Here is a 24,253-nt window from a genome sequence, read left to right as displayed (position 1 = left end):
TAACATAGTATTTTCACCTTTGTTATTGTTGTTTGCTTGCTTTTTTTTTTCCTTTCTCATTTTTTCCCTTTTGACCTAATTTTTATTGTACCCCATGATAAATGTGGAAATATGTTTAGAAGAACTGCATATGTTTAACCTATATTGGATTACTTGCTGTTTAGGGGAGGAAGGAGGGAGGGAGAGAGGGAAAAACATTTGGAACACAAAGTTTTATAAGATGAATGTTGAAAACTATCTTTGCATGTATTTTGAAAATCAAAGGCTATTTTTATAAAAAAGATTTTTCCTCATATAAAATGATTCAAATTAGAGAGGAAGTATTGACATACTCTGATGTGATTTCTAGGAAACTTACCATAGGACAAAAATGCTAAACTATTTTCTGGGGTTTCTTGGAAAGGGAAAAATAGGGAAGAAGAGGAAATTAAAGATACTGCAGAAAGACGATTACAAAAAGAATGTGGACACAGAGCCCAAGGTAAAAAGACTCTGGAATTGATGGCAAGCAAGAAAAAAATAAAGCGAAGGAAGAATAGATTTCTGCCCTTCCCACCTTAAACTATAACTGTGCATTTCTATGCAAAAATCTTATGGCATAAGATAAACATAGCTAACAATTATACAGCAAACTAAGATTTGCAAAGGACTTTCCACATTATCTCATTTGATTCTCACAACAGCTCTTTGCTACTATTAGGTGCCAAGTCATATAGCTAGTAAGTATCTGAGACAGGATTTGAATTCAGTTCTTGACTCTACATTCTATGCCATAACCACTAAAGGAGGCAACATAGAAAAAAGTTCTGGACTCTAAGGACTTGAATTCAAAATTTTCTCCAATACTACTTGTGTGTGACCTTGGACAAATAGTTTCACTTTTGTGAGTTTCAGTTTCATTATATCAAAGAAGGGCATTTAATTAGATGGCCTCTTCCTGGCTTAGACTTGAGATCCAATGAAGGACTGAGGAAACAGTTGAAAAATAAAAGGAATTTTGGGGGCATTGGTATCAGGTTAGTCCAATTTTATTTTCTCTGAATGAGAAATGAAAAATATAAACATACCCTCATACAGCTGAGCGTATTGTGGGAATCCAGCAGCCCTCAACCAATCACATGCTTCCTTTGCTTCAATTTCTGTGGAGTGAAAAAAAGAACATGGAATATATATATGAATAAAAAAGTAACAAAATTCCCAAAGCTTTCTTCCTGAAAGGAAAGAAAAAGTAATCATCATGTCTATTATTAATAAAATTATACAAATGATACTCTAGTAGATTGCAAAGTGAAAGCAAATAACTGTATACAGAGATGGTTAAGAAATGAGTTCATATCATGAATTGCTTTTATAATCTTCACAAATATTTTGAGCATAAAAAGACAACAAAATACAAAAGTTGGGTTCTCCATCAGTAGGATAAAATGTTTTATTTATCAAAGTCCCAGACACTCAGGTGACTGTGTATGAGGAAATACCTCACAAGTACACTACAAGATACTGTTTCTCTATGCTAGGACTATTAAAAATAAACTAAGTTTTGAACCTGAAAATTAGAGAAAATGATACTTTGTCTCTCCCTTCTTTCTTTGTTTCTTTATTCCTAGGTTTATTGGGAGGGTAAAAGCAGATAATCTATGTGAAAGTACTTTTGAGTTCTCAGAAATAAAAGTGCTAAGGAAATTCAAGTTGGCATTATAAATTTTTACTGTAATTGCTCATGTGGTCAAAATTGATAATAATATGAATTAGATAAATATGTGAAAATTGTTTTAAAATGCAGCATTTTCCTCACATAGTAGAAAAGCCCACTGTCCAGGGCTGAGTCAACAGAAAAGCTGAGTGCCCCATCCTCTAGCTTTCTGATAACCATTTTCAGCATTGCCGTACTAAATGATCATTGAACCACTTGCCTAGAGAAATTGTCTTGTGAAACAAGTATGTAAAACAAGTTATTTTTTGACCTCCTGAAGCCTGGATCATTTCCTAAGCACAATTCTGTTAGATAAATACAAATGTAAGGGAACATAAGTTCATCCATCAAACCTTGATTATATACAAACAAGATTATATACTCAATTATATACTCAATTGTAACAGTTCTACATCAAGTCCCCTTCCTCCAGTGCTCAGATGAATTATTGTCAGATCATACCCTTTGCAAGCACTTTGACGTGAATTTTTTTCTATAGTCATATGTGAGAAAGTACATAGGGTCCTTGAGACTGCTGCCTTTAAAAAGTGACATATCCTTACATATGACAACATGGCCATGTTGAAAGATGGAGATATCTGTACTGCACTATGCTTCAACCTAACAGTTAATTAGAATGTGTTATGCAAACAAAACAAAGGCCAAATACTTATCCTTGTTGGGAAAAACTTAGACTGAGCCCATAAAGTTTAGGGCAATACACATCTATATTCTCTCTGATCTAGCTAGAGCTGTGAGAAGCCTGTCAGAGAAGAATGGCCAGTTCAAGGATGTATGCAGCCTGTGAAGATCCCTGCTTCAAAGCAACAAGTGCTGTGAGAGATGTAGTAGGGTTTTGGGGTGATCAAGTTCTAGGTATGGTGCCAGAAGACCTGGGTTGCTGTGTGGCCTTGAACAAGACAACTAACCCGACTTTGCATTTCCTCAATTATTTTTGCATCTTTGAATGAAGATAAAGGGATTTCATTTTGATTATCATACACAAATATTTGAAAAGAATTGCAGGAAACGAAGATCTGATTGTAACTAAAGGAGGGGGAGGAAGTTGATGATTTACTTCTTAAATCATAATAACCTTTGGTAACTTAAATTCGAACTTTTTTATTAATATGACTGAGAAGGTGGTAATGGGGCAATAATTTCAATTTCTAGACATGTTCCAAATTTAAGAGTAGATCATCATGTCTGAGATAGAGCTAGACGGCTGTGTTGTACCATTTAACATATTTAGGCAACAGGAAATACGTTGCCTAACACATTGATATATGGAAATTATGTAGACACCTGACTATGGTAGGCACAAAGTTGGGGTTTGGTCAAATAAAGAATTCACAATGTCCATTCTATTTGGAAAAAGGTAAATTTATTTAGGGGAATAGGTTACAGACAAAATGAAGGGATACAATAGATACTGGGAATGGTAAATAAGAAATAGAGTTGGGAGAGCATATGAAAGACAAGTTCCTCAGTACAACCCACCATTGCCCAATAGAAAGGGAGCCCTCCATGAAGCTGGGACATGCCCTTAGCTGGCAAGATAAATGCTGAAAGAGAGTTAGCATTCCTAAAAGAGTTAGTTAGGAGGAGAAGTGAGGTTGGGAAGCTTGGTGGAGTAAGGAGAAATACCATGAGGCATGGGAAAAGAAGTGAAAAATGCCATTAAGTAAACTACCATGGTGGACTGACCCAAAAGAAGGTTCCATGGGATGCCCATATATAGATTTTATAGTGAAACCTCGGGGTCATCAGTAGGATTTCTGACAGGGCATGGCTGACAGGATGTCCTGCTGGAAACTTCCACAGAGAGTAGGTCTCAGGAATTTGATATAATTTGGATTTCAGAATGGACAACCTCTCCAGAGGATGGGACCATGAAGCTATATTGATCTCTATCAGAGCCTTCTCCCCATCTGCCTCTGGGATTAATTTTTATCAATTCTTCTGCTAACCACACTTAACATTGAAAACCTCATCAACAGGATTTCCAGTAAAGATAGGATTGTAGGATCACAGATCCAGAAACCATCTAGCCTATCCCCTTAATTTTAGAGTGAAGGTAAAGAAAGTCCAGATTGGCAAAATCCCATAGTTATCAATTTAAAAGAGACCAAGAAGGGAAAGGCAGTGACTTGAATAAAAAGAAAAAAAATTCCAAATAGACAAAGGAACAGAGAAAGAACAGACTATTATTCAGAGATAAAAAGAAACTTAAAAGAGAAGAATAAGGAATGGGGAAGAATGGAGGTCAAGGGAAGGCCAAGTAAGGATAGCTAGGCAGGAGTTATGGAGTTATTATAAGAGGATCACAGATTTCAAAGTAATAAGTCTTTAGAGATCATCTGGTCCAACCTACTATTTTGTAGATGAAGAAATCAGGCTCAACAAGGTAAGGTGTTTATCCAAGATCATATACGTAAAAGTGACAGAGCTGGGCTTTGGCCTTAGGCTTTCTCCACTCCACTATGCCATATTACCTCACCTTACTAATGTCTTTATAGGAAATAGTTCTCAAATTTTTAAATTTAAAATTGTATTTTGTAATTTAACAGAGAACATTTTTATATACAGTATACAATAGAAAAAGAAGATTATATTAGAAACTACAAATCACTATTACACGTAGACTGTTTTTCTCCCCTTTTTTTAGTTTATAATAAATTCAACATTACTTTCAAATCTTGTCTTTCTCGTCTGTGTTTCCCTTTGAACTTCAAAAGTGGCTTTTTAAACTGAGCACTCCAAATAACTGTGAAATACACTTTCGATAAACTATAGTACCTTTAGAAATCAACTAGAGAATAATAAATTCTTTTCCTAAAAACTAGTGACACAAACATAATAATTTAACATAATTAGCCATCATCAAATTTGATTGTAGACTATGAATTCAAATTGGAAAAAGCCCTGCCATTCCTTCTAATTATGTTACCATTTACAACTGCTCCCAATAAAATCTGCATTAATGCTTTTTTTTTAAAGGGTATATCACACTGAGTTACCAAAAACAAATCTGGGGTTAAAAAGGCAACATTATTACCAGTATTAGCTTTTCAAAAAAGATGTAATTTAAATGAAATTTTAGAAACTAACTAGAAAAATTATTTTTAAAAATTGTACACTAAATAGCTATCACAATATATACAATCTTTAAGAATTATTAAAGATCCCATTTTTGATAGCACTTATAGTACATACAACTATCTCTGTTGCAGCCATGATGAAAGAAAGCTATTCAGTACTTCTGTTCTTGAGAACTTATTGCTGGAAGCTAAATACAGTGTGGCGCTCTAGCAAAACCACACACAAGTCAAGCTTGGTTCATGTTTTGCCTTGCTGGAACCAGTTTTATTTATCTGAGCCTAGGACCTCACTACTTTCCCCTTCTTGGGAGAAATTCTGATTTCTCAGGAGAAAGGGAAGGAAAGTATTCCTTATATGGATTTTGCTATTCTCCTAATAACTGTTGTATTCCGTCCTCTACCTTGAGGTTTCAACCCCACCCTACCCCACCCTCATTGACAGCAGCTTCATTAAATAAATGATATTTACCACAGAATATAAGACTTATGGGAAAGGGGCAAGAAGTTGAAAGGACCAAAATGCTTGCTCTTTGTAAAACTCTGAACTTCTGAGAACTTGTTCATTTGACCTCTCTTCTGGGGAAAAGGAGTGGCTCTACAGACTAAGCAAAAGAATTAACGGAGAAAGATTTGTGAAGCTCCATTAACACTGGGTCATGACTGATTGAAAAATGAAACACTTCATGAAAAGAAGATCACAGAATTCCTGAAATAAAAACCTTAGAAAATACTCTGCCTTTCCTAATGATTTTTTTCTGCTCAGAAGAATGGTTATTTGTACTTTAAATAAGCCATTTACAACATGGCCTAAATTTTAAAGTTTGCTAAATATATGTTATTAACAGGCATCTAGAATATCAAGAACAGAATTAAAATAGTCTGCATTCTTTTGGATAATGTAGAAACTCTCTAATTCAGATGAAATAGGGAAGAGAATCTAATCAAAATCTATAAAAGGTCTGACATGTAGTATTTTTTAAAAAGGATGTTTTATTTACTTTCAGACACATGTATTTTATATAGTGAAGCTGCCATAAACACATACAGATATAAGTAATTATGAATGTGTCTTTATATGTAGGGCAGCTATTGGCACAGTGGAGAGAAGTCTGGCTCTGACTCGAGAAGAGTCAGAAAGACATCTTCTTGAGTTCAAACAGGGCTGTAGATACTATATGACCTTGGGGAAATCAGTTGACCCAGTTTGCCTCAGGTTCCTGATCTACAAAATAAACTGAAAAAGAAAATAGTAAATTATTCCACTATCTTTCCTAAGAAAATCCACAATGGGATCATGAACAATTAGATGAGGCTGAAACGACTGAACAATAACATAAAATATGCATCTAGACACATGTACACATATGCACTTGTAATATAAGAAATATATAGGTGTATAATTGTAGAATATAGACATATATCTACATATGTATACATTGGACAATACAAAAGTCTTAATTCAGTTTTAAGCTATTAAACCTTGAACAAAATGTTGCAAAGATCCTCTTCCTATTAAATGGGAGTTATAACATTTGCATTCTACCTCAAGGCAGAGGGGAGGATTGCTTTATAAACTTCCAAACACTGTAAAAACAAATTATTTTTTAACAAATAATCTATTCAGTAACATAGATAGCTAGGTGGAGCAGCAGTCAGGAAAATCTGTTCAAATATTGCCCAAGGCACTTACTAACTCTGTAACTCTGGTTAATCTCTGGCTGCCTCACTTTCCTCATATGCAAAATGGGAATAATAATAAAATGGGGAACATGTATCTCCCATGGTTGCTGTGAGGATAAAATCAGATTAGATTTGTAAAGCTCTCTGTAAACCCAAAAGCTCTATATAAATGTTAGTGATGATGAGAATGATGTCACAAAGCAGAAGTGAAAACAGAAATGGATTCCCCTCAGGCTTAGAAAACCACAAATTAACATGATCTATGTTGTATTATATTTTTAAGAACAAGTAGGTAGGCTCAGTGGATAGAACACTAGGTCTGTAGTCAAGAAGAAGAGTTCAAATTCAGCTTCAGACACCCACTAGTTGTGTGACCCTGGGCAGCTCACTTAACCTTATTTGCCTCAGTTTCCTCATCTGTAAAATGAACTGAAGAAGGAAATGCCAAATCCAACTCCAGTATCTTTTCCAAGAAAACCCTATAGGGGGTCACAAATAGTAGAACACAACTGAAACAACTGAACAGCAATAACACTATATTTCAATTCATTTTGTTAAACATTTGCTAATGCAGAACCAAGAAATCATTATATACCTCATGGAATTGGTTTTTTTCAACAAAGACAAGATCTAACTTAGTTTCAATTGATCAAGGATAGACAGAAGCAGCTACACCCAAAGAAAGAACACTAGGAAATGAATGTAAACTGCTTGCATTTTTGTTCTTCTTCCCAGGTTATTTATACCTTCTAAATCCAATTCTCCCTGAGCAACAAGAAAACTGTCGGTTCTGCACACATATATTGTATCCAAGATCTACTATAATCTATTTAACATGTATAGGACTGCTTGCCATCTGGGGGAGGGAGGGGAAAAATCAGAACAGAAGTGAGTGCAAGGGATAATGTAAAAAATTACACTGGCATGGGTTCTGTCAATAAAAAGTTATTTAAAAAAAAACCACACTGAAAAAATAAATAAATAAACAAATAATCTAGAATAACTGCAAAAAATGTTCAAGAGGAAATGATAAGAGAAGTCCCATTTAAGTTTTTAAAAAAATGAACCAAATTTGTAAAAATTAACCTACAAAGACATACAGGATTTACAGAAATTTAGGGAAAAAGACCTAAATAATTAAAAAAAAATTCAATATCCTTGGCTAGAATACAGCAATATAATAAGGTAATGCTAATAGTCAAATAATTGTATAACTTGAGTGAATAAAATAACAAAAGACATTTGAAGATTAAGAAAATCTACAAGATTAGATGATTAAAAGGATATGGAATGAGTTTAATGGTCATTAGATCATTAATTAGATTAGATATTCCTAGAACTACACAATCAGTGCTACTTTCTCCTCTGTATTCTAGTAGCAAATCTTCAACTGCCAAATAGACACTTTAAGCTGCCTGTTCCATAAGTATCTCAAACTACAAATTCATCATTCTTTCTGCTAGATTTTCCATGTGACAAGCTTTTCATATATTTGAAGACAGTTTTATCTCCTCTGAGTCTTCTCTTCCCTAGAATACCCATTTCCTTCCATCAATTCCCATATGGGATAAACTTAAGACCCTTCACTATCCAAACCTTTGGTATTAATAATTTACTGCCTTATATTTTTAGTTATTTTTGGAGAAGATTAATCTTAATTCATCAACTAAAAAAGTGAAAAACTTCTGAATTTGGAAGCAGAGGCCCAACCTGAAATCAGACTTCTATTACTTATTACCTATATTACTTTGAGGAAGACATTAAACTTGTCTGCCTCAGTTTCCCAATCTGTAAAAAGAGGAGAATGAACTGGATGACTTATGATCTCTCTTATTTTAACATGACCCCTACACATTCCTTAAGCACAGTAAACATATCAGAAGCATACTGTTATATAACTAGTAGATATTCAAATAAATATTTATAGATTGATCCAACATAAAGAATCAGCTGAATAAATTAATTTCAGAAGCCATCAAAAGTGAGATTTTTTCCCCCTCTGTTAAAGATTCAGGTATCTTCTTTTTAGATACCTGAACCTTTAAGTTAAATTATTTCCTTTAAGTCAGGTTGGAGAATGTAGGCAAAAAATACTGTTAATAATCTGACTGCTACCTAGGGTCTTTATTCTAAATAACACTATCCTCTAAGATCTGCTTTCAGCCAGAAGCAGTATATGTGATTAGAGTTCATTTACTAGAAATGTTGATGGATTTACAGTGACCCGATGAACTAATAAGGTCAAAGTATTTACTAAATGGCTGGTAAAGAGGCAGGAGGTAGCTAAAGAACAATTCTCAGAGGGATCTGACTTCTGACCTTGGTTCTGTTACATTAGTGGAATGTTCCAACCTTGTATTTTCCAATTCATTTATTGTGACTTCATGGTATCTCATGGTGCATCACAGCAAGCTGACTTCAATGCTTCAAACCTTCTCATTACCATCAAGAACATTTCCATCTATATACTCTGGCAATTCCACTTACTTTCAAAATCATGTCATTTGCATTTCAGCACAGTTCAGAAAAGGAGGTTTGAATGTTTTTTCTTGCTCTCTCTTGCATGTGCGTGCTCTCTCTCTCTCTCTCTCTCTCTCTCTCTCATTCAAACCAGTTATATCTGTGGGCACACAGGTTTTGAAAACTCTCACTGGTACCAACACAGTATGAATTAAACCCCACAAGATGTCTGCAGTAGTCACAATCACCAGTCTTGCGGTGTATAAAAAGTATTAAAATTTCAACAGGCCCATAGCAATTGCTTTAAGGTAATATATATAACTGAATTAAAATAATTAATAAAATTAATGGAAATACTGCTTCTTTGTCTTCAGATATAATTTCCCTAGAGTGATAACATAAATAATAGTACCTACTTTCCAGGATTGTTATGAGGATCAAATGAGATAATAATTATAAAGTATTCAACATTAGCACCTGGCACATAGTAGGTACCATATAAATGTTAGTTATTATTATAATCTCTGTGGCCACACTACTACTCTGGTATTGTTCATTACTACTATTTAGATATCTGTTCATTCCATGAATGGCTATATGAAAAAGTGAAATCTGTAATCACTGTTATGATTATTAAATAGAGACAGGGACTGGCCTTGTGATTACATTGCTTTTGGAAACTCTTAAGATATGTAAATTTCCTTTCAATGTAACTTGTAGGCTCAGAGAGTTGCTTGGCAGCCATTACAGGTTGGAGACTTGCTTAGGGTCTCACAGCTAGTATGGCTTTTGATGCAGGATTTGCATTCAGGTCTTCCTGACTCCAGAACCAGCTTTCTATTGTGTCATCTAGCAGTCTACTTTCACAATAAGACTTAAGGGCAGGCATCTTTGATTGAGGCTAGCTCTATATCTACTATACCATGCTGCCTCTCGTTAATATCTATAAATACAAATTATCATCAAAATTCTTGTAGTCTAAAAAGCTACTCTATTATTCTGATTCTGTATAGTATACTTTCAATCTACTCAGAGAACATCTTTTTAAAATTAAGGAATAAAGATACAATTAAAATATATTAGATAAAATACTTACACAATATTTATGGAAATCTTTTTGCTTTGTTTTGGACATGTGATTTTTTTGTGTGTGGGGGGGGGGGGAATGGGGAAGTAACTGGGGTTAAGTGACTTGCCCAACATTACAATAATAATAAGTGTCTGAGGTCAGATTTAAATTTAGGACCTACCAATTCCAGGACTACTCTGCCACCTGGCTCCTCCTACTTGTGATCTTAATGAATACAATAACTGATGCCATTGTAGAAATTCTCTCTATCAGGGCAGCTCAGTGGGCAATTCATTTCTCTTAGAGATCAAACTAAATAACTTGTTATTTCAATAACTTGTTCAGGATCCTCCCCCTCTGAAATATGACCCTGGGCATTCCACTTAACTTATGTTTGCCTCAGTTTCCTCTTCTATAAAATGGGGATAATAATAGTACCTGCCTACCCAGCTGGTTGTGAAAATCAAATGAGATAATTGTAAAGCACTCAGCACTATCTCTGGCAATATAACTATTATATAAATGCTGGCTGTTATTATCATCATCATTACTATTAATTATATTTGAGAGATTATAAAATAACTACACATTTTATTATAATGTAAGAATAGATAGTGAAATCATATTGAAAAGCAGTAGGTGGAAACATTAGATTTCAGATCATGATGTCTGCCTTTTAAAAGATTTTACTAATGTTTGTCACTATAATTTTATAGTTATCAGTTGAAATTATCCTTTGTTTTCAGAGATCTTAACCTGTACTTGGACTTTGGCTTTTTACACAATGTGGTCACTATCTTCCAAAGTGACATTTACAAAATAAAGGAGTAAAACTCATGGAAGCCACATACAAATATTTTTATTTGGATCAGAATTCTGAAGAAATTTCCTATTTCTTCTGTGATCTCCAACTCTGTGATACAAAGGTTCTTCACTTCATGGTCTGGACCTTACCTTTCATATTTGTATAATAATGGGATTGAACTAGATGACATCTAAGGTCCGTGTCTGCTCTAAATTCTCCGATCCTCCGATTTGTGCAATTATATCCATTTGGGACTGCTTTTTTTCTAGGCCTTCCACAACAGACAAAACTTCTTTGAAGCCAGAAACCAGTGGAAGGGTTTTTTACCCATTGATCTAAACTCCCTGCAAAGATAGAAATGATTACCTAGTGACAGCTTGATCAATAGAGCTCTTTAGGAACAAAATTCCTAGTCTTATGTAAATATCTTCAGCAATGAAAAATAAAATTCATAAACTCCCAAATCTATAATCCCATAGAAAACTCAAACAGAAAAGTTATTTTCTGCCAGTCAAATACTTATTAACCAGATTGTTTTGACTCATGTTTTCCATGAGGCAGAAGGAGTTCTTTATTCTTCCTGCTTATTTTGTACATACTGTTCCAATTAAGGATGTGTAGTATTTAAATGGGATGCTGCATGGACAGACAATTACATGTATATCTCCAGCTTTTTGAAAAGGCTAAGCTATCAGTTGCTATCCAATACCAGGAAAGTTGAGTTTTTAGCAGACATGTCTAATCAGGAAATAGAGATAGAAGGCTTGAGGACAGGAGCTTGAACTGAAGCCATAAGAGACATATATTCTTGTTTTCTAATATATAACTACAAGAATATAACTGAAAGGTTTATCCCTGAGTAATTAGTATCCCAGATATATGCTTTGAAGGACTGGGGTGCTACTGTCTGGGCCCAATGACTATTCAATTCAATCAGCATGCATTAAGTGCAGATCTAGGGACAGAGTTCAGAAAAGACATGATCCTGTTCTCACAGATATTATAGTCTAACAAAATTATAACTTATTTATATAGCTCTGTTCAATGCATTTTCCTCCTGGAACCTTGTGAAGGTAGGTAGTAAAAGTATTATTAAGCAAATTTAGACTGGATCACTGATTAGATAAATATCTGACTGATTAGATAAATTGATTAGATAAAAATCAAATCTCTAGTTCTTTTGCCAGAGCTGGTGATTTGACAAGTCTAACAATCTAGAGTGCATCATCAGAAAAGTTTCTGCATTTCCACCATAACAACCTTTTCTATAACCATTAAATCTTAGGGATTTTCTTAGCAAAGATATTAGAGTGCTTTGCCATTTCCTTCTCCAGCTCATGTTACAGTTACAACTGGGGCAAACAGAGTTAAGTGACTTGCCCAGGTCACACTGCTAGAAAGTGTCTGAGGCCAGATTGAAACTCAGGAAGGCTTCGGGTCCAGCACTGTATTTCACCATGTCACTTAGCTGCCAAATCATATGTAAACATGTAAACATCTTCATGTATGTGAAGAATTTTTTTGTTCAGATTTATTCCAACTATTGCATGAGCATTCTCATGTCCCAAAGCTATTCTGATCTAAGATATTCCTCATCAGAAAGGATATATTGGCCAACAGGATCATATAATACCTTAGCATACTCTCCCCACTCCCAAATTCAAATAGTTAAACTTTATTCAATTTCTAAATCTTGAGAAACGTGGTAAGAGAAATACATTACTTTCCATTAAATTTAATTTTGAATTCAGTAATTTATGTCTTTGGTTTCCCATTAGATGGAATGTATCCATCAGTAAAACCAGTATATATGTAATTATTTAATTTAATTTATTTAATTAAGGTAGCTTGATGGTACCAGGTTTGGAATCAAGAAGATCTGCATTCAATTCTGGCCTTAGACACTTACTAGCTCTGTGACCCTGGGCAAGTCATTTAACACTGCTTGCCTCAGTTTTCTCATGTGTAAAATGAAGTAGAGAGGGAAATGGCAAATCACTCTAGTATCTTTGTAAAGAAAATCTCAAATGGGGTCACAAAGAGTTGGACACAATGGAAAACAACAGAACAACAATAACTTATTTAATATAATCCACAAAAAATATTTATGTGAGTATAATTTTATTAGCTGGCCAGTTTAAAAAAGCTAAATCATCAATATCTTTATTTACTGGCAGAAGAGTAAAAAGGTTAATATGAAATATTTACAGGGCATTTATCTAAGAGCACCAAGACTGACTGCAACATTGGCTCAGGGCTTTGACTTTAGAGCCATCATCTCTTTCCTGGCCAACAAAAAAACTATCATGTCCAATTCAAACAATGAAGTTTTTTATTAACTCTTTGCAGCTACAGAATCAGGCTTGCTACATTTTATTCAATTCAATAAACACTTCCTACCTAAAACGTGCAAGACAAGTAACACAGTAGCAAGAAAGTTCCTGCCATCAAGAAGTCAAAGTTCTAGCAAGGAAGGGGGATATAATGTATTCATAAGTAAATGAATGTGCAAAATACATACAAAGTAATATAAAATAATCTCAAAAGGAAAAAAGTGCTAATTACTGGGACTAGGTTGGGATCAGGAAAGACTTTGAAGAGTACAGACCAGGGCTTAAACTTTTTCCTCTAGAAGCAATTTTGTGACCAAGAAATTTTAAACAACGCCAGGTATAAAGATATATAAAATAGGCATACAAATCAAACATTTATTCATAGTAAAAATCATAAAGAAATTTATTTTAAAACAATTCTTTGGTACACATATAATTTTACTATGTATTAAAGAGGAAAGCAATTTTGCATACTAATGAAATGGATGTGCTTGTTTATTTTTACAAAAAAAATAAATCTTAGATATTTGATACTTTTTACTGCTGCCAAATTTTTCACATTCAGTGACATAAAACACACAAAAAACCACACATGACACACATAAACCCACAGTTTAAGAAACTTTGGTATAGACAGCATCCAAACTATATTTTGAAGGAAGCTGCATATTCTATTAGACAGAAATGAGATTTGAGTACATTTTAGATATGGGAGAACACTTGCAGAGAGGCAGGGAGATGTCTAGTGGGTCAATTTTATTGGATCAGAGAATAAATGGAGGAGAACAATGTGTGTGTGTGAAACCAAAATTTGAGAATATAAATTAAAACCAGATTATGAAGGGCTTTTAAAAACAGGTGGGGGAATTTGTGTTTTTTCCTAGTGGTAAGAAAGAACTGAAAAATTTTGTTTATGCTTTGTTGAGGCTTCAGGAATATCATTTGGCAGTTCTATGAAGAGAAGAAATTGGAGGTAAGAGAGACCAGTTGCAGGCTATTTGTAATAGTCTAGGAAAGAGATGATGACAGTCTGAACTATGGCAGAAGTTATGTGAATAGAAAGAAAGGGCTTATAATTCCACAAAGAGAATTTAAAAAGGAACATTCAGCCAAATAGGAGGCTATTAAAGAGACAACAATTGTCACAGGAGCCAAGGAAGGAGGAAGAATGTAGGAGGAGAGAGGAGCTAACAAGAGTTAGATGCTGGAGAGAGGTCAAAGAAGGATGAAGTCTGAGAAGAGGTCATGAAACTACATTGGAGGGAGTAGTCCTTATTCTAATAATGGAATTGGAAGCCAGATGGCAAGAGATTAAGATGTGAATCAGAGGCAGCACGTGTAGAGTCCTTTCTAGTAGTTTTATAATGCCCAATGGAATGTCACCGATATGATTACTATGTAATTGCTCTCATTTTGTTTGAGCTATTCCCAATTTGAAATTAAGTTCTTATCCCAATAATTTAAAAGTAAATGTACACATTTTAAAATAATCAAAATACCTTTTTCTAAGAGGAGGAGATTGAACTTGGTCCTACAGAGGTTTTGTCCTTTTACACCCACAGCACTGGATGATGCATTTTTTCATGATTGATATTGCAGTCAACTGATATGTCAGACTTTGGTACATTTTATCACTCTGCCAGACTATGATTTAAAATGTATTTATACATAGATTAGAGAATTTCAATTACGAATAGCCCTAGTGTTTTTTCAAAATATGGAGTGGATAAATTCTACAATAGGAAAGAATAGTGAACAAAAATTTTCCAAGTTAGGTAGCAAGTAAAATATTTTTAAAAGGTTTCCATAAGTTTTAATGCTTATAGTCATTCATCCCAAAAGACTGAATCTCCTTTATTTAAAAGCACAATGTTTGGTTAAAAGAATATAATAGGAAAGAGTATGACTTTACTTTTGTGAAAGCTGATCTCATTCAAACACAAAAGGAATGGAAGGCAGGTATACTTTTTGGAGTTAGAATACACTTTGCATTAGCTGTGTTGATTGAGTTGACTTTAATGCAAAAGTATATGCAAAATACCCTCAAGATAGATAACAAAAGATTCCTTTACAAACATGGGAGAGAAAATGTAAAACTTTATCAAAAAGAGAGCTTTACTTGAAATCCAGAAAAATTCTAGGCTTAAAAATGGTTTAAGAGTATAAAAAGAGGAAGATGTCAGACTTTTTGTTAATTTTTTAAGTCTTCCAGGAATGGAATTACCACTGAATGTCAAAGGAAAGACTAATGCTCTTGAAATCAGAGAATGACAGAATATTAAGAGTTAGAAATAACTTTATTATCAGATGGTCCAAGTCCATAATTTTATAGATGAAAATTGAAGACCTAAAAGATTAAATGCCCCAAGATCTAAGTTACCTTAACTCACTAGACACTGATCACCATCTAAAAGAACATGAGTGGAAAAATTCTGGGCATGCTCGCTAAGTATTGATGGGAGTAAATGATGGTGAAGTTCACTATGTCTAGGGTTTGATATTTCATATATATATATATATATATATATATATATATATATGTATATGTATATGTATATATATGTATATATGTATCCATGCTTTTGTTATGGACTCCAATATACTACATCAGTATAACTTCATTGAAATGCACCGTGCAGAGTAGGAGTCAGAGTTTAATGAGACAAACATTACCACTTAAAAGGTGCTCCCCTAGTACCCTCTGTTATTAAGGAATGCATAACTTGCAGGGCTGAATGGAAGACTTCCAACCTCTGTCCTTCACCAATAAATACGGTCAGGTAAAAGATAAACAACATTCATTTAATGTCCATTCTCTTTTCTCTGAGCATACTGCCAATATGCTAGCTGAGATTTTCACATGTCATTTAGACTAACTTAATCTCCCCATTTCTACTTCATTATTTGCATAATTGCCAAAATAAAATAATCAGACCTGATTTCAACATTTACTGTCCACAATTCTTCAGTAGCTCCTTATTCCCTATGGGATATAGGAACCCTAAAATTGGTCTCCAATCCACCTTTACAGTTTTATTACATGTTCTTACCCTTCAAATAAATAGCTATTCTCTCATTTTTATGTATTGTGAAGGGCCATTCCCCTTACATAGAATACATTCTCTTGTCATTTTGGCCAACAGAGATTTTTTTGCCTTCATTGCTCAATTTGGGCTACCATCTTCTTGGTGAAGCCTTCTTTTCCTCCTCAAATTGTACTAAAACTCCTGGGAGGCTCCCTCCAGTGGTATAGAAATTACTTTGCTTGGAATCCTGTTTTATGCCTCATCCCTTATTTAACTTAGCATCCTAATAATAATGAGACAGCTAAGTGATACAATGCATAGAATATTGGGCTTTGAATCGGGAAAACTTGAGCTTGAATTCAGCCTCAGACTCTTAATAGCCGTATAACCATAAGCAAGCCAGGTTCGTCCAATGTAAAATGGGTATAATAAAAAATCTATTTCACAGGGTTGTGGTGAGTATCAAATGAAATAGTTATAAAGTGTTTAATGCTTGGAATATAATAGATGCTCAATAAATACAGTCTCTTCTTGAATATATGGAGGCTTGAGAGCAAGGACTCTGTCTCTCATTCTTATACCTCCATAAACTAACTAAAAGATAAACTAAAAAAAAAAAAAAAAACCTTACACATGACAACAATAATAATAGTATTTATACAGTGCTTTGGGGTTTGCAAAATATTTTACCTATATTATTTCCTTTGATCAACAACTCTGGAAAGTAGGTATTATTATTATTATAACACCCATTTCTTAGATTAGGAACCTGAGGCTAAGGCAGGTTAAATGTATTGCCCAGGGTCAAACAGTTAGGAAATCTCTAAATCAGGATTTGAATTTAGGTCTTCTTCATCCCAAATCTAACTCTCTATCCATTAAACCACTAGGTTGCTTAGTGGGAGATGAAAAGTCCTCATTGAATTGAATTACACCTATTGCCCTAGAAAAGGCTGTCATACCTACATATTGCCAATTTAAAGCTATAAAAGAGTGAAAGCACTAATTTTTACTTGAATTCAGTGGTATATTAAAAATGATAGGACTATCAATGAAAGGTACTAGTATTTAGGACACTTTTAAAAAACTTTAATTTACCAATTGAAGTCTTCATAATTATGGGCCTAATAAAAGAAACACACCCAACTTCTCTGAAAGCTCTTATTCTAAATAAGGATTGTCAACGGAACACTCGTCCTAAAGAATCTTTTTCAAAGTACTTTTGATTTGACATTCCTCATGTCATCTTCTTTATAATCTAGATAAGAAAGAATCATATGGTTCTGATTTAAATTCTCAGTAGACTTCAAAAGGAAATTCCAAGTGAAAGTTTGCTCATACATCAATAACTATGTTGAAACGATACTATGGGGATGTCCTAAACTAACAAAGTCAGGAAGTTCAGAGTTAACTCGGATACTTGGTCCTGTTCTTGGTCTTTTCTTTCTACTGGAATTTCAGAGACATTTCCAAAGTAGAAGAGTTCAATAGTAGCATTTTTCTTCAATCTGATACATGGGTCTTAAACATACCGAGTGTGCTTTTTACTTTATCATGAAGAGTGGTGTGATTAATCAATCAATAAGCCTTTACTAAGTGCCTACTATGTGCCAGGCACTGTGCTAATAACTGGAGCTACAAAAGAAAGATTCTGAAGTCAATGTTTTATAAAGAATAAGAACTAATGTGAATTAATCAACAGAATGCTGGTCCCAGAGTTTAAATCCTATCTTAGTTACTTTTGAGTGATCTGACAGGTGATGATGATCAATTCACCTTACTTCCTAGAGTCTTAGGATTCTAATTCGTAAAATGAAGACAAAACTAATTGTCCTGATGTCAAAATATTGTGTAAGGAAAATGCTTGTAAGTAGCAATATTTGGATTATCTTGAATTTCTATTGCAAATGACAAGTTTCTTTGTTAGGGGAAGGAAATCAATATATATAGCACCTGCTCTGTGCCAGATACTAAAATTTTATGTTGTCATTTTTTTTTTAACCTGGGTATCCATTATTTTAACAAGATCTGTTGCTTTTACAGAAGAAAGAACAGTTAAGTGGCACAGTGAATAGACTGCCAGGTCTAAAGCCAGGAAGACTCCTCCTTAGTTCAAATCTGCTCTCATACACATACTAGTATTATGATCTTGGGAAAGTCATTTTACTTTATTTGCCTCAGTTTCCTCATCTATAAAATGAAGTGGAGAAGGAAATGGCAAAACACTCCTAGTGCCTCTGCCAAGAAAACCCCAAAAAGGTATTATGAAAAGTTAGATACGTGTGAAAACGAATGAACAACAAAAACTAATAGAAGGTGACTCCATGCTACCTTTCTATGAAGTATTAATTTTCTAAAGCTTTATATCTGGGTATAATCCAGAATCTTTCCTCCTTTTTGAGTAGGTAAATTCTAAGTACAATGAGCTATGGCCCATTTTAACACAAGCAAAGTGACTCTTTCCAGTAAAATGAGTGCCTACGACATGAATTATAGTATTGCCTCCTGGCTGAAAAATCTCCTTCTGGAGGCTCTTCATATTCATAGGTCCTAAGTATATCTGATTTCTGATTGTTCCATGAAGAGCATGGGCACGCTTGAGCACACACCCACCCACCCATATGTACATGATAAGGTTGTTAGTTATGAACTACTGATATCAAGTGATAGTTCTAGATCTACATCTTGGACAATGATGGTCTCTGGCTTATTCCTTCCTCTTTGATTTCTTTTATCTTGACCTTGAGTAGTCTAGGAGCTTTTATTTCCATTAATCCATTCAACAAATATTTTTTGAACACCTACAACATTTTGTTAACTCCTTGAGGGAAATGGAATATAGAAGAGAAAGGAACTTTCTTTTTTTCAAGGAACTTCTGGTTTAGTGTAAGCCATAAAAAATCTATCACACATAGCTGTGCTAAAAGTAGCATATAGCCTAAATCCTATGCAAAGTAATATTGAAAATTAATTTTTAAAAGTGTTAAAGGAAATTCCTAAGGGAGAGAGAGTTCCCTTCTGTTCGGAGTGATTAAATTTAAACCTTGACCCTCTTTTTTTGAACGCTAGTATTTCTCTGGAATGGTATATTGCTAAGTACCTTGTGTACTTTAGGGAGTGTCCAAGGACCCTCCCAAACTGGTAATGCTTATTAATAGACTATTTTTAGTTGCTGCACCTGAACACTTCCAAATAAAGGAGCAGTTTCAGTTCAAGTTTTGACTATACAACTAGGGTAGGATGAATTTTTAGATTTAAATGACATTTATTCAATTTAAGTGGTAAATAATTAATTAAATCACTTGATATTATATTGGTTCTTCAAATAATTTTGCATTACAATATGCCATATTTCATATAACATGAGTGTTTAACAAAACAGAATAAAACTTACATATACAATGTGGCACTTTAGGAATGACAACAAATTCTCCCATAAGCAGTTACTTTTAGGGTGACTATTAAAATTAGAATGATTACTAAAATTTAGTACATAATATTCTTTTATTTGTAGTTTACAAAGTATTCATCAATTAATGAGCACATTTAGCAACTGGTATGCATGATGTGTTCTAATATGAATAGTGAAGATATGTTCAAACATATAAAGTATCAGTACTTTAAGGGGAAAATATCCCTAATATCTGACTTACACCAGATTATTTTTTAGTCCTGGAGGTGGAAGGGTGTATAAGAAAACAAATACTTAAACTGGGCAAAGTATTCAGTATTTCCTTTGGATTGATCACCTGAGAGAAGTTCATAGTTGGAGAAACAGAATCAGGCCATTATCCTCCAAATGATCATTAATAATTCAGAAATGACCACTATTAAGGTCATTCTCACTATTATCATTCACAAATGGAAAAGGAAAAAAAAATCCTAGATGCATGCATGCACACAAAACACACACACACACACACACACACACACACACACATACACAAAGCATTTGGGAAGATACAATTGATTGGGAAGATACAATTGATTGTTAGCTATCAAAACCATACACAACACTTTTAGATTCAAATACAAAACTCTATCTTCTCCAACAGAATTTGCAGAAATGAAGAAAAGGGGAGAAGATACAAGAAGAGATGCAGATGTTTAGGAAATCCATTAAACAATTGCTGGGTGCCACTATAATAACCCATAGGCTTTCACACCAGTAGGTCTGTGACCAAAAGGAAATTATTTCACCTAAGCCCAGTTTTCTTCACCTATAAAAATGGAGAAAATTATATCTAACACTTACTCCTATGAAAAGTGCTTTGCTAAATAAATTTCAGGTTTTTAAAACAGGTTACATCCTGTCTTTGCAAATTATATTTTAAACTTCAGGAAAATAAGATGCTATATATCTTATCAATTTTGGTATTCCCACACTTACCAGATGCTCAACTGAAAAAGGTATAGTTATGACTAAAGCAAACTTTCAAACTGGCAGAGGTAATGTATTTGGACAGCTAATTTCCAAAGACAGAGATACAGATTCTAAGGAATGACAACAGCAAAGCATACAGCTCTTAACAACAAGCAGCAAAGCATAGAATAAATGGGAGAAGGGGACTGTTGAGAAGGAGAAAGATCAAGTTTAAATTTAGAAAATAAATTCTACTCTTAGAGGAATGATTTAGTACTTAGCAGCTTCCTGCCTGACTACACCATGAACATGCAGAAACAAACTGGAATTTAAGTAACCTATGACTTCATTGAAGTCACAGTGATTTTCGGGTTGATCCCAGAGTTCTGTTTAGAAAGAACTGAGAGAAATGTAGAACTTAATATCTGATTGCCAGATCACAGGAAAAGAATAATATCTCTGCTCAGTATCAATGCTGACTTGAAAACAAAGGCCTTCTCCTATATTTCCAATAATAACCTCCCACAAAAATAATTTAGGACCAAAGTTCAGAGAGCAATTTTCTGCTTTTTACTTATGGGGTGTAAATGTAAACTACACAGAGGTCATGGGAGAGACATGAGAACCAAAAAGTTCGGGCCTTGATTTTAGTTTTGTTTTTAGCAATATGACTAGTTGCCTTATTATATGGAATTCTGGCAAGTTATTTGCTCCCTTTTCTCCAGGAGAGAGATAAAAACCTATCCAACCTAAAGTGGATGTTGGGCTATTTGCTTCAATTTTATTTTCTTTCAATCCTGATATAACAAAATGTCAAATAAAATGACCATTTCCATATATAACATGGAACGGGAAAGAATTGTACATGAAATTACAAGTGGATATTATGTATATTGTAGCTTATAAAACAGGGTATTCTATGACAAAATGGTTAAATGTCACACTCATAAGCATAATTAGTATTTGTTACCTTTAAGCATATACACTGGTGGATACAGGGTAGAATATAAAATGCTTAGACTTTCACATAATACTATTCTAAAAATATCCCCAAAGAACATTATTTATGGAAATTTATCATAATAACAATTTCTAAATTTTTGAAAGAAAGTATAAATATTAAAAACCCCAAGTCTCTAACACTTGAATTTAATGAAATTTAAGCAAATGGGATAGTTTATTTCTTCCTATTTATACTTCCTGCCACTAAGAGTCTGAGTGGAACCATGTAATTCCCAAATGACCTCTGGAGCATCAACTAAGATTCCAAGCCTCCACACTTCCTTTTCTCATTGTTTTCATTCATATTAAAAATGAATGCCAAGGATGTTCAGTACAACTTCAAAATAGTTACATATGAAAAGGATTATATTTTCTAGAACAGGCACACTTTTCTGGGGAATTAAGTCTCTAAGCATAATTAAAGTGGAACATATAACTTCATTTCAAGATACCAGAGATTAGGTGGGGTAGGGCAGGGAACAATGAGAAGAACTTTTGAGGCCAAAGAACCACATCAGACCTACTCCGAACTCAACCTTTTTCAATCACTTGGGTCAAAAAGACTGTGAAATGTTCTGCTTGCTGACCTCCATAATGTTTTAGGAAACAAAACTATTTTTCCCCCTTTTCTTTTCTAAAATTATTTTATTGGACTAAACAGGCTTCTTTAAGCTGCTCTCAATTTTAGAAGCAGCTGGGCCTGGAATCAAGAAGGCCTGAGTTCAAAATTGACCTCAAACACTAATTGTATGATGTTGGGCAAGGCAGTTAACCTCTGTTTGCCTCAGTTTTTCCTTCTGTAAAATGAGGACAACTAGTTGTCAAGATCAAAGGAGATAATCTGTATTATTAAAAAAAAAAAAATGTCAGGTGCATTTTCTTCTCTTCCCTTCCCAGAGAATTAAAAACATCTTTAAAAATTAAATTAGAGAAAACCAGACTTTGAAGGCATATCACCCTAAGGGATATAAGTTGTGGGATGATTTTACTTTTGTTGTATATATTCAAATGCTCTAAGTTTCTTTCCATTAGGGAATGTTTTCCCCCAGTTGGATTATTCAAGGAATATGACAATACAGTGAATGCTCAAATAAGAAAAGATTTCAGTTGTTTTTTACTTTGGATAAAATTGTGATTTCCAGGCTAAAAAATACTTTTTGTTATCTGAGCACTTTTAAAACTCATTTTTATCCTTAATTTCTAATAAGAATAATTTGATGTCACTTATCACTCAAAGACTTTACAGCTTTTGTGTTTGCTGACTTTATTTCATTTCTAAATGTTTCATTTCTTTTGATTTAATTTTTTTTAAAGAAAATAACATCACTCTTCAAGGCAATTCTAGTAGACTTGTGATAGAAAGAGCCATCCACATGCAGAGAGAAAACTATAAAGACTGAATGTGAAACAATGCATAGAATTTTCACCTTTTCTTGTTGTTTGCTTCTAGTTTTTTCCCCTTTTGATCCTATTTTGCTTGCATAGCACGATGAACATGGAAATATGTTTAGAAGAAATTGCATTTTAAACCTATTTTGGATTGTTTGCTGATTAGGAAAGGGGAGTTGGGAGGGAGGAAGGAAGAAAAATTTGGAACACAAGGTTTTACAAACATGAACATTGAAAACTATCTTTGCATGTATTTGGAAAAACAAAAAGCTATTAAAAAAATCACTTAAAAGATTTTAAAATTAAACTTTCTCATTCCCTTCACTTTATCTGCAGAAGATGCTGGCAGACAAGTTCAATAATGAACAATCTGAAATATCTGAATGAAAGAAAAGTTGTGCCTTTGAACTAATAATTAATGACTACACATGTATTTTTCCCCAGTAGATTCCCAGGCCGACTCACTTCAAGTTATTAAAAAAAAAAAAAAAAGGCACATCCTCTTATTATCCAAGGCAACAACCACAATCAGAAATCCATCAGGTAATACCAACTTTCCAAGGACATCTTTCTTTAATTGCTCTGCTAACACCTGAAACTTCAGAGTACTCTCTCCATCATTCTTCTCCCCTTCCCCCAACTTTCACTGCTGCTGCCTAAATTACCTTCCTGGTTCCTCCAAAGGTAGGAGGCATACCTGAATTTCTTTGTCTCTTCCATTAATCTTACCCCAATAGCTACAAAATCTAACTATTTTGTTTCCACAAAACCCTTCTCTTTTCCTTCAGTTCCCTTAGCAAAAAAGCCTGTTCCTGGCTGCCCTGTACTGGGGTTATTATTACAACTTTCTGTTAGGTTTCTCACCCCTACCTTCAAACCTTTTATATAATCTTTTAAAAACTGGATTGTAAAACAGCAAGCATCAATAAAAACAATTTTCTAGACAAGATGTCATGTGACTGAAGTACTTACAAACATTTCTATGGCTTTCTAAAAAACCTCCAGATAACATGAACAGCCAAAAATCAAATCCCTGGGCTATCCCATACTAAGTACATACTGACTGACTGAATACTTGGCTAATATTTGGGCCAGGACTGTGAATTTGTAGCTAAATGCATCAATATTACTATTGTTGCTGTTGTTCAAGTTGTGATTTGGTTTTAAATCAAACCTTGTTTATTTCAAAGAGACTTGAGAAAACACTGAAAACAGTGAGAAAAAGCCCCAGTATTTAATGCCCCAACTTTCCTGATCAAGAGGTTATTTTCTTGACAATTATTTGAGAAACAGTGAAACTCTGTAAGATCATTTTCTGAATATATTAAAATA

General features: G+C 33.9%; 1 protein-coding gene across 4 annotated transcripts in view; it reads right to left on the bottom strand.

Moving 5' to 3' along the window:
* The window catches only part of STARD13 (StAR related lipid transfer domain containing 13), a 285,280-nt gene that overhangs the window by 79,196 nt on the left and 181,831 nt on the right, over window positions 1–24,253 (bottom strand). For 3 of the 4 annotated variants that reach the window (XM_031963687.1, XM_012545229.3, XM_023499614.2), the window contains exon 2: window positions 1,068–1,139. In XM_031963687.1, coding sequence (XP_031819547.1) covers window positions 1,068–1,139 — 72 coding nt within the window. Of the gene's footprint in view, window positions 1–1,067; window positions 1,140–10,957; window positions 12,134–24,253 lie in introns of those variants that run through there. The other variant, XM_012545232.3, reaches the window with a different exon arrangement.

Source organism: Sarcophilus harrisii, chromosome 3 (assembly GCF_902635505.1).
Source record: "Sarcophilus harrisii chromosome 3, mSarHar1.11, whole genome shotgun sequence".
Classification (NCBI taxonomy): domain Eukaryota; kingdom Metazoa; phylum Chordata; class Mammalia; order Dasyuromorphia; family Dasyuridae; genus Sarcophilus; species Sarcophilus harrisii.
Note: the sequence above shows the minus strand (reverse complement) of the source record. Positions and strands in the feature narration are given on the sequence as shown.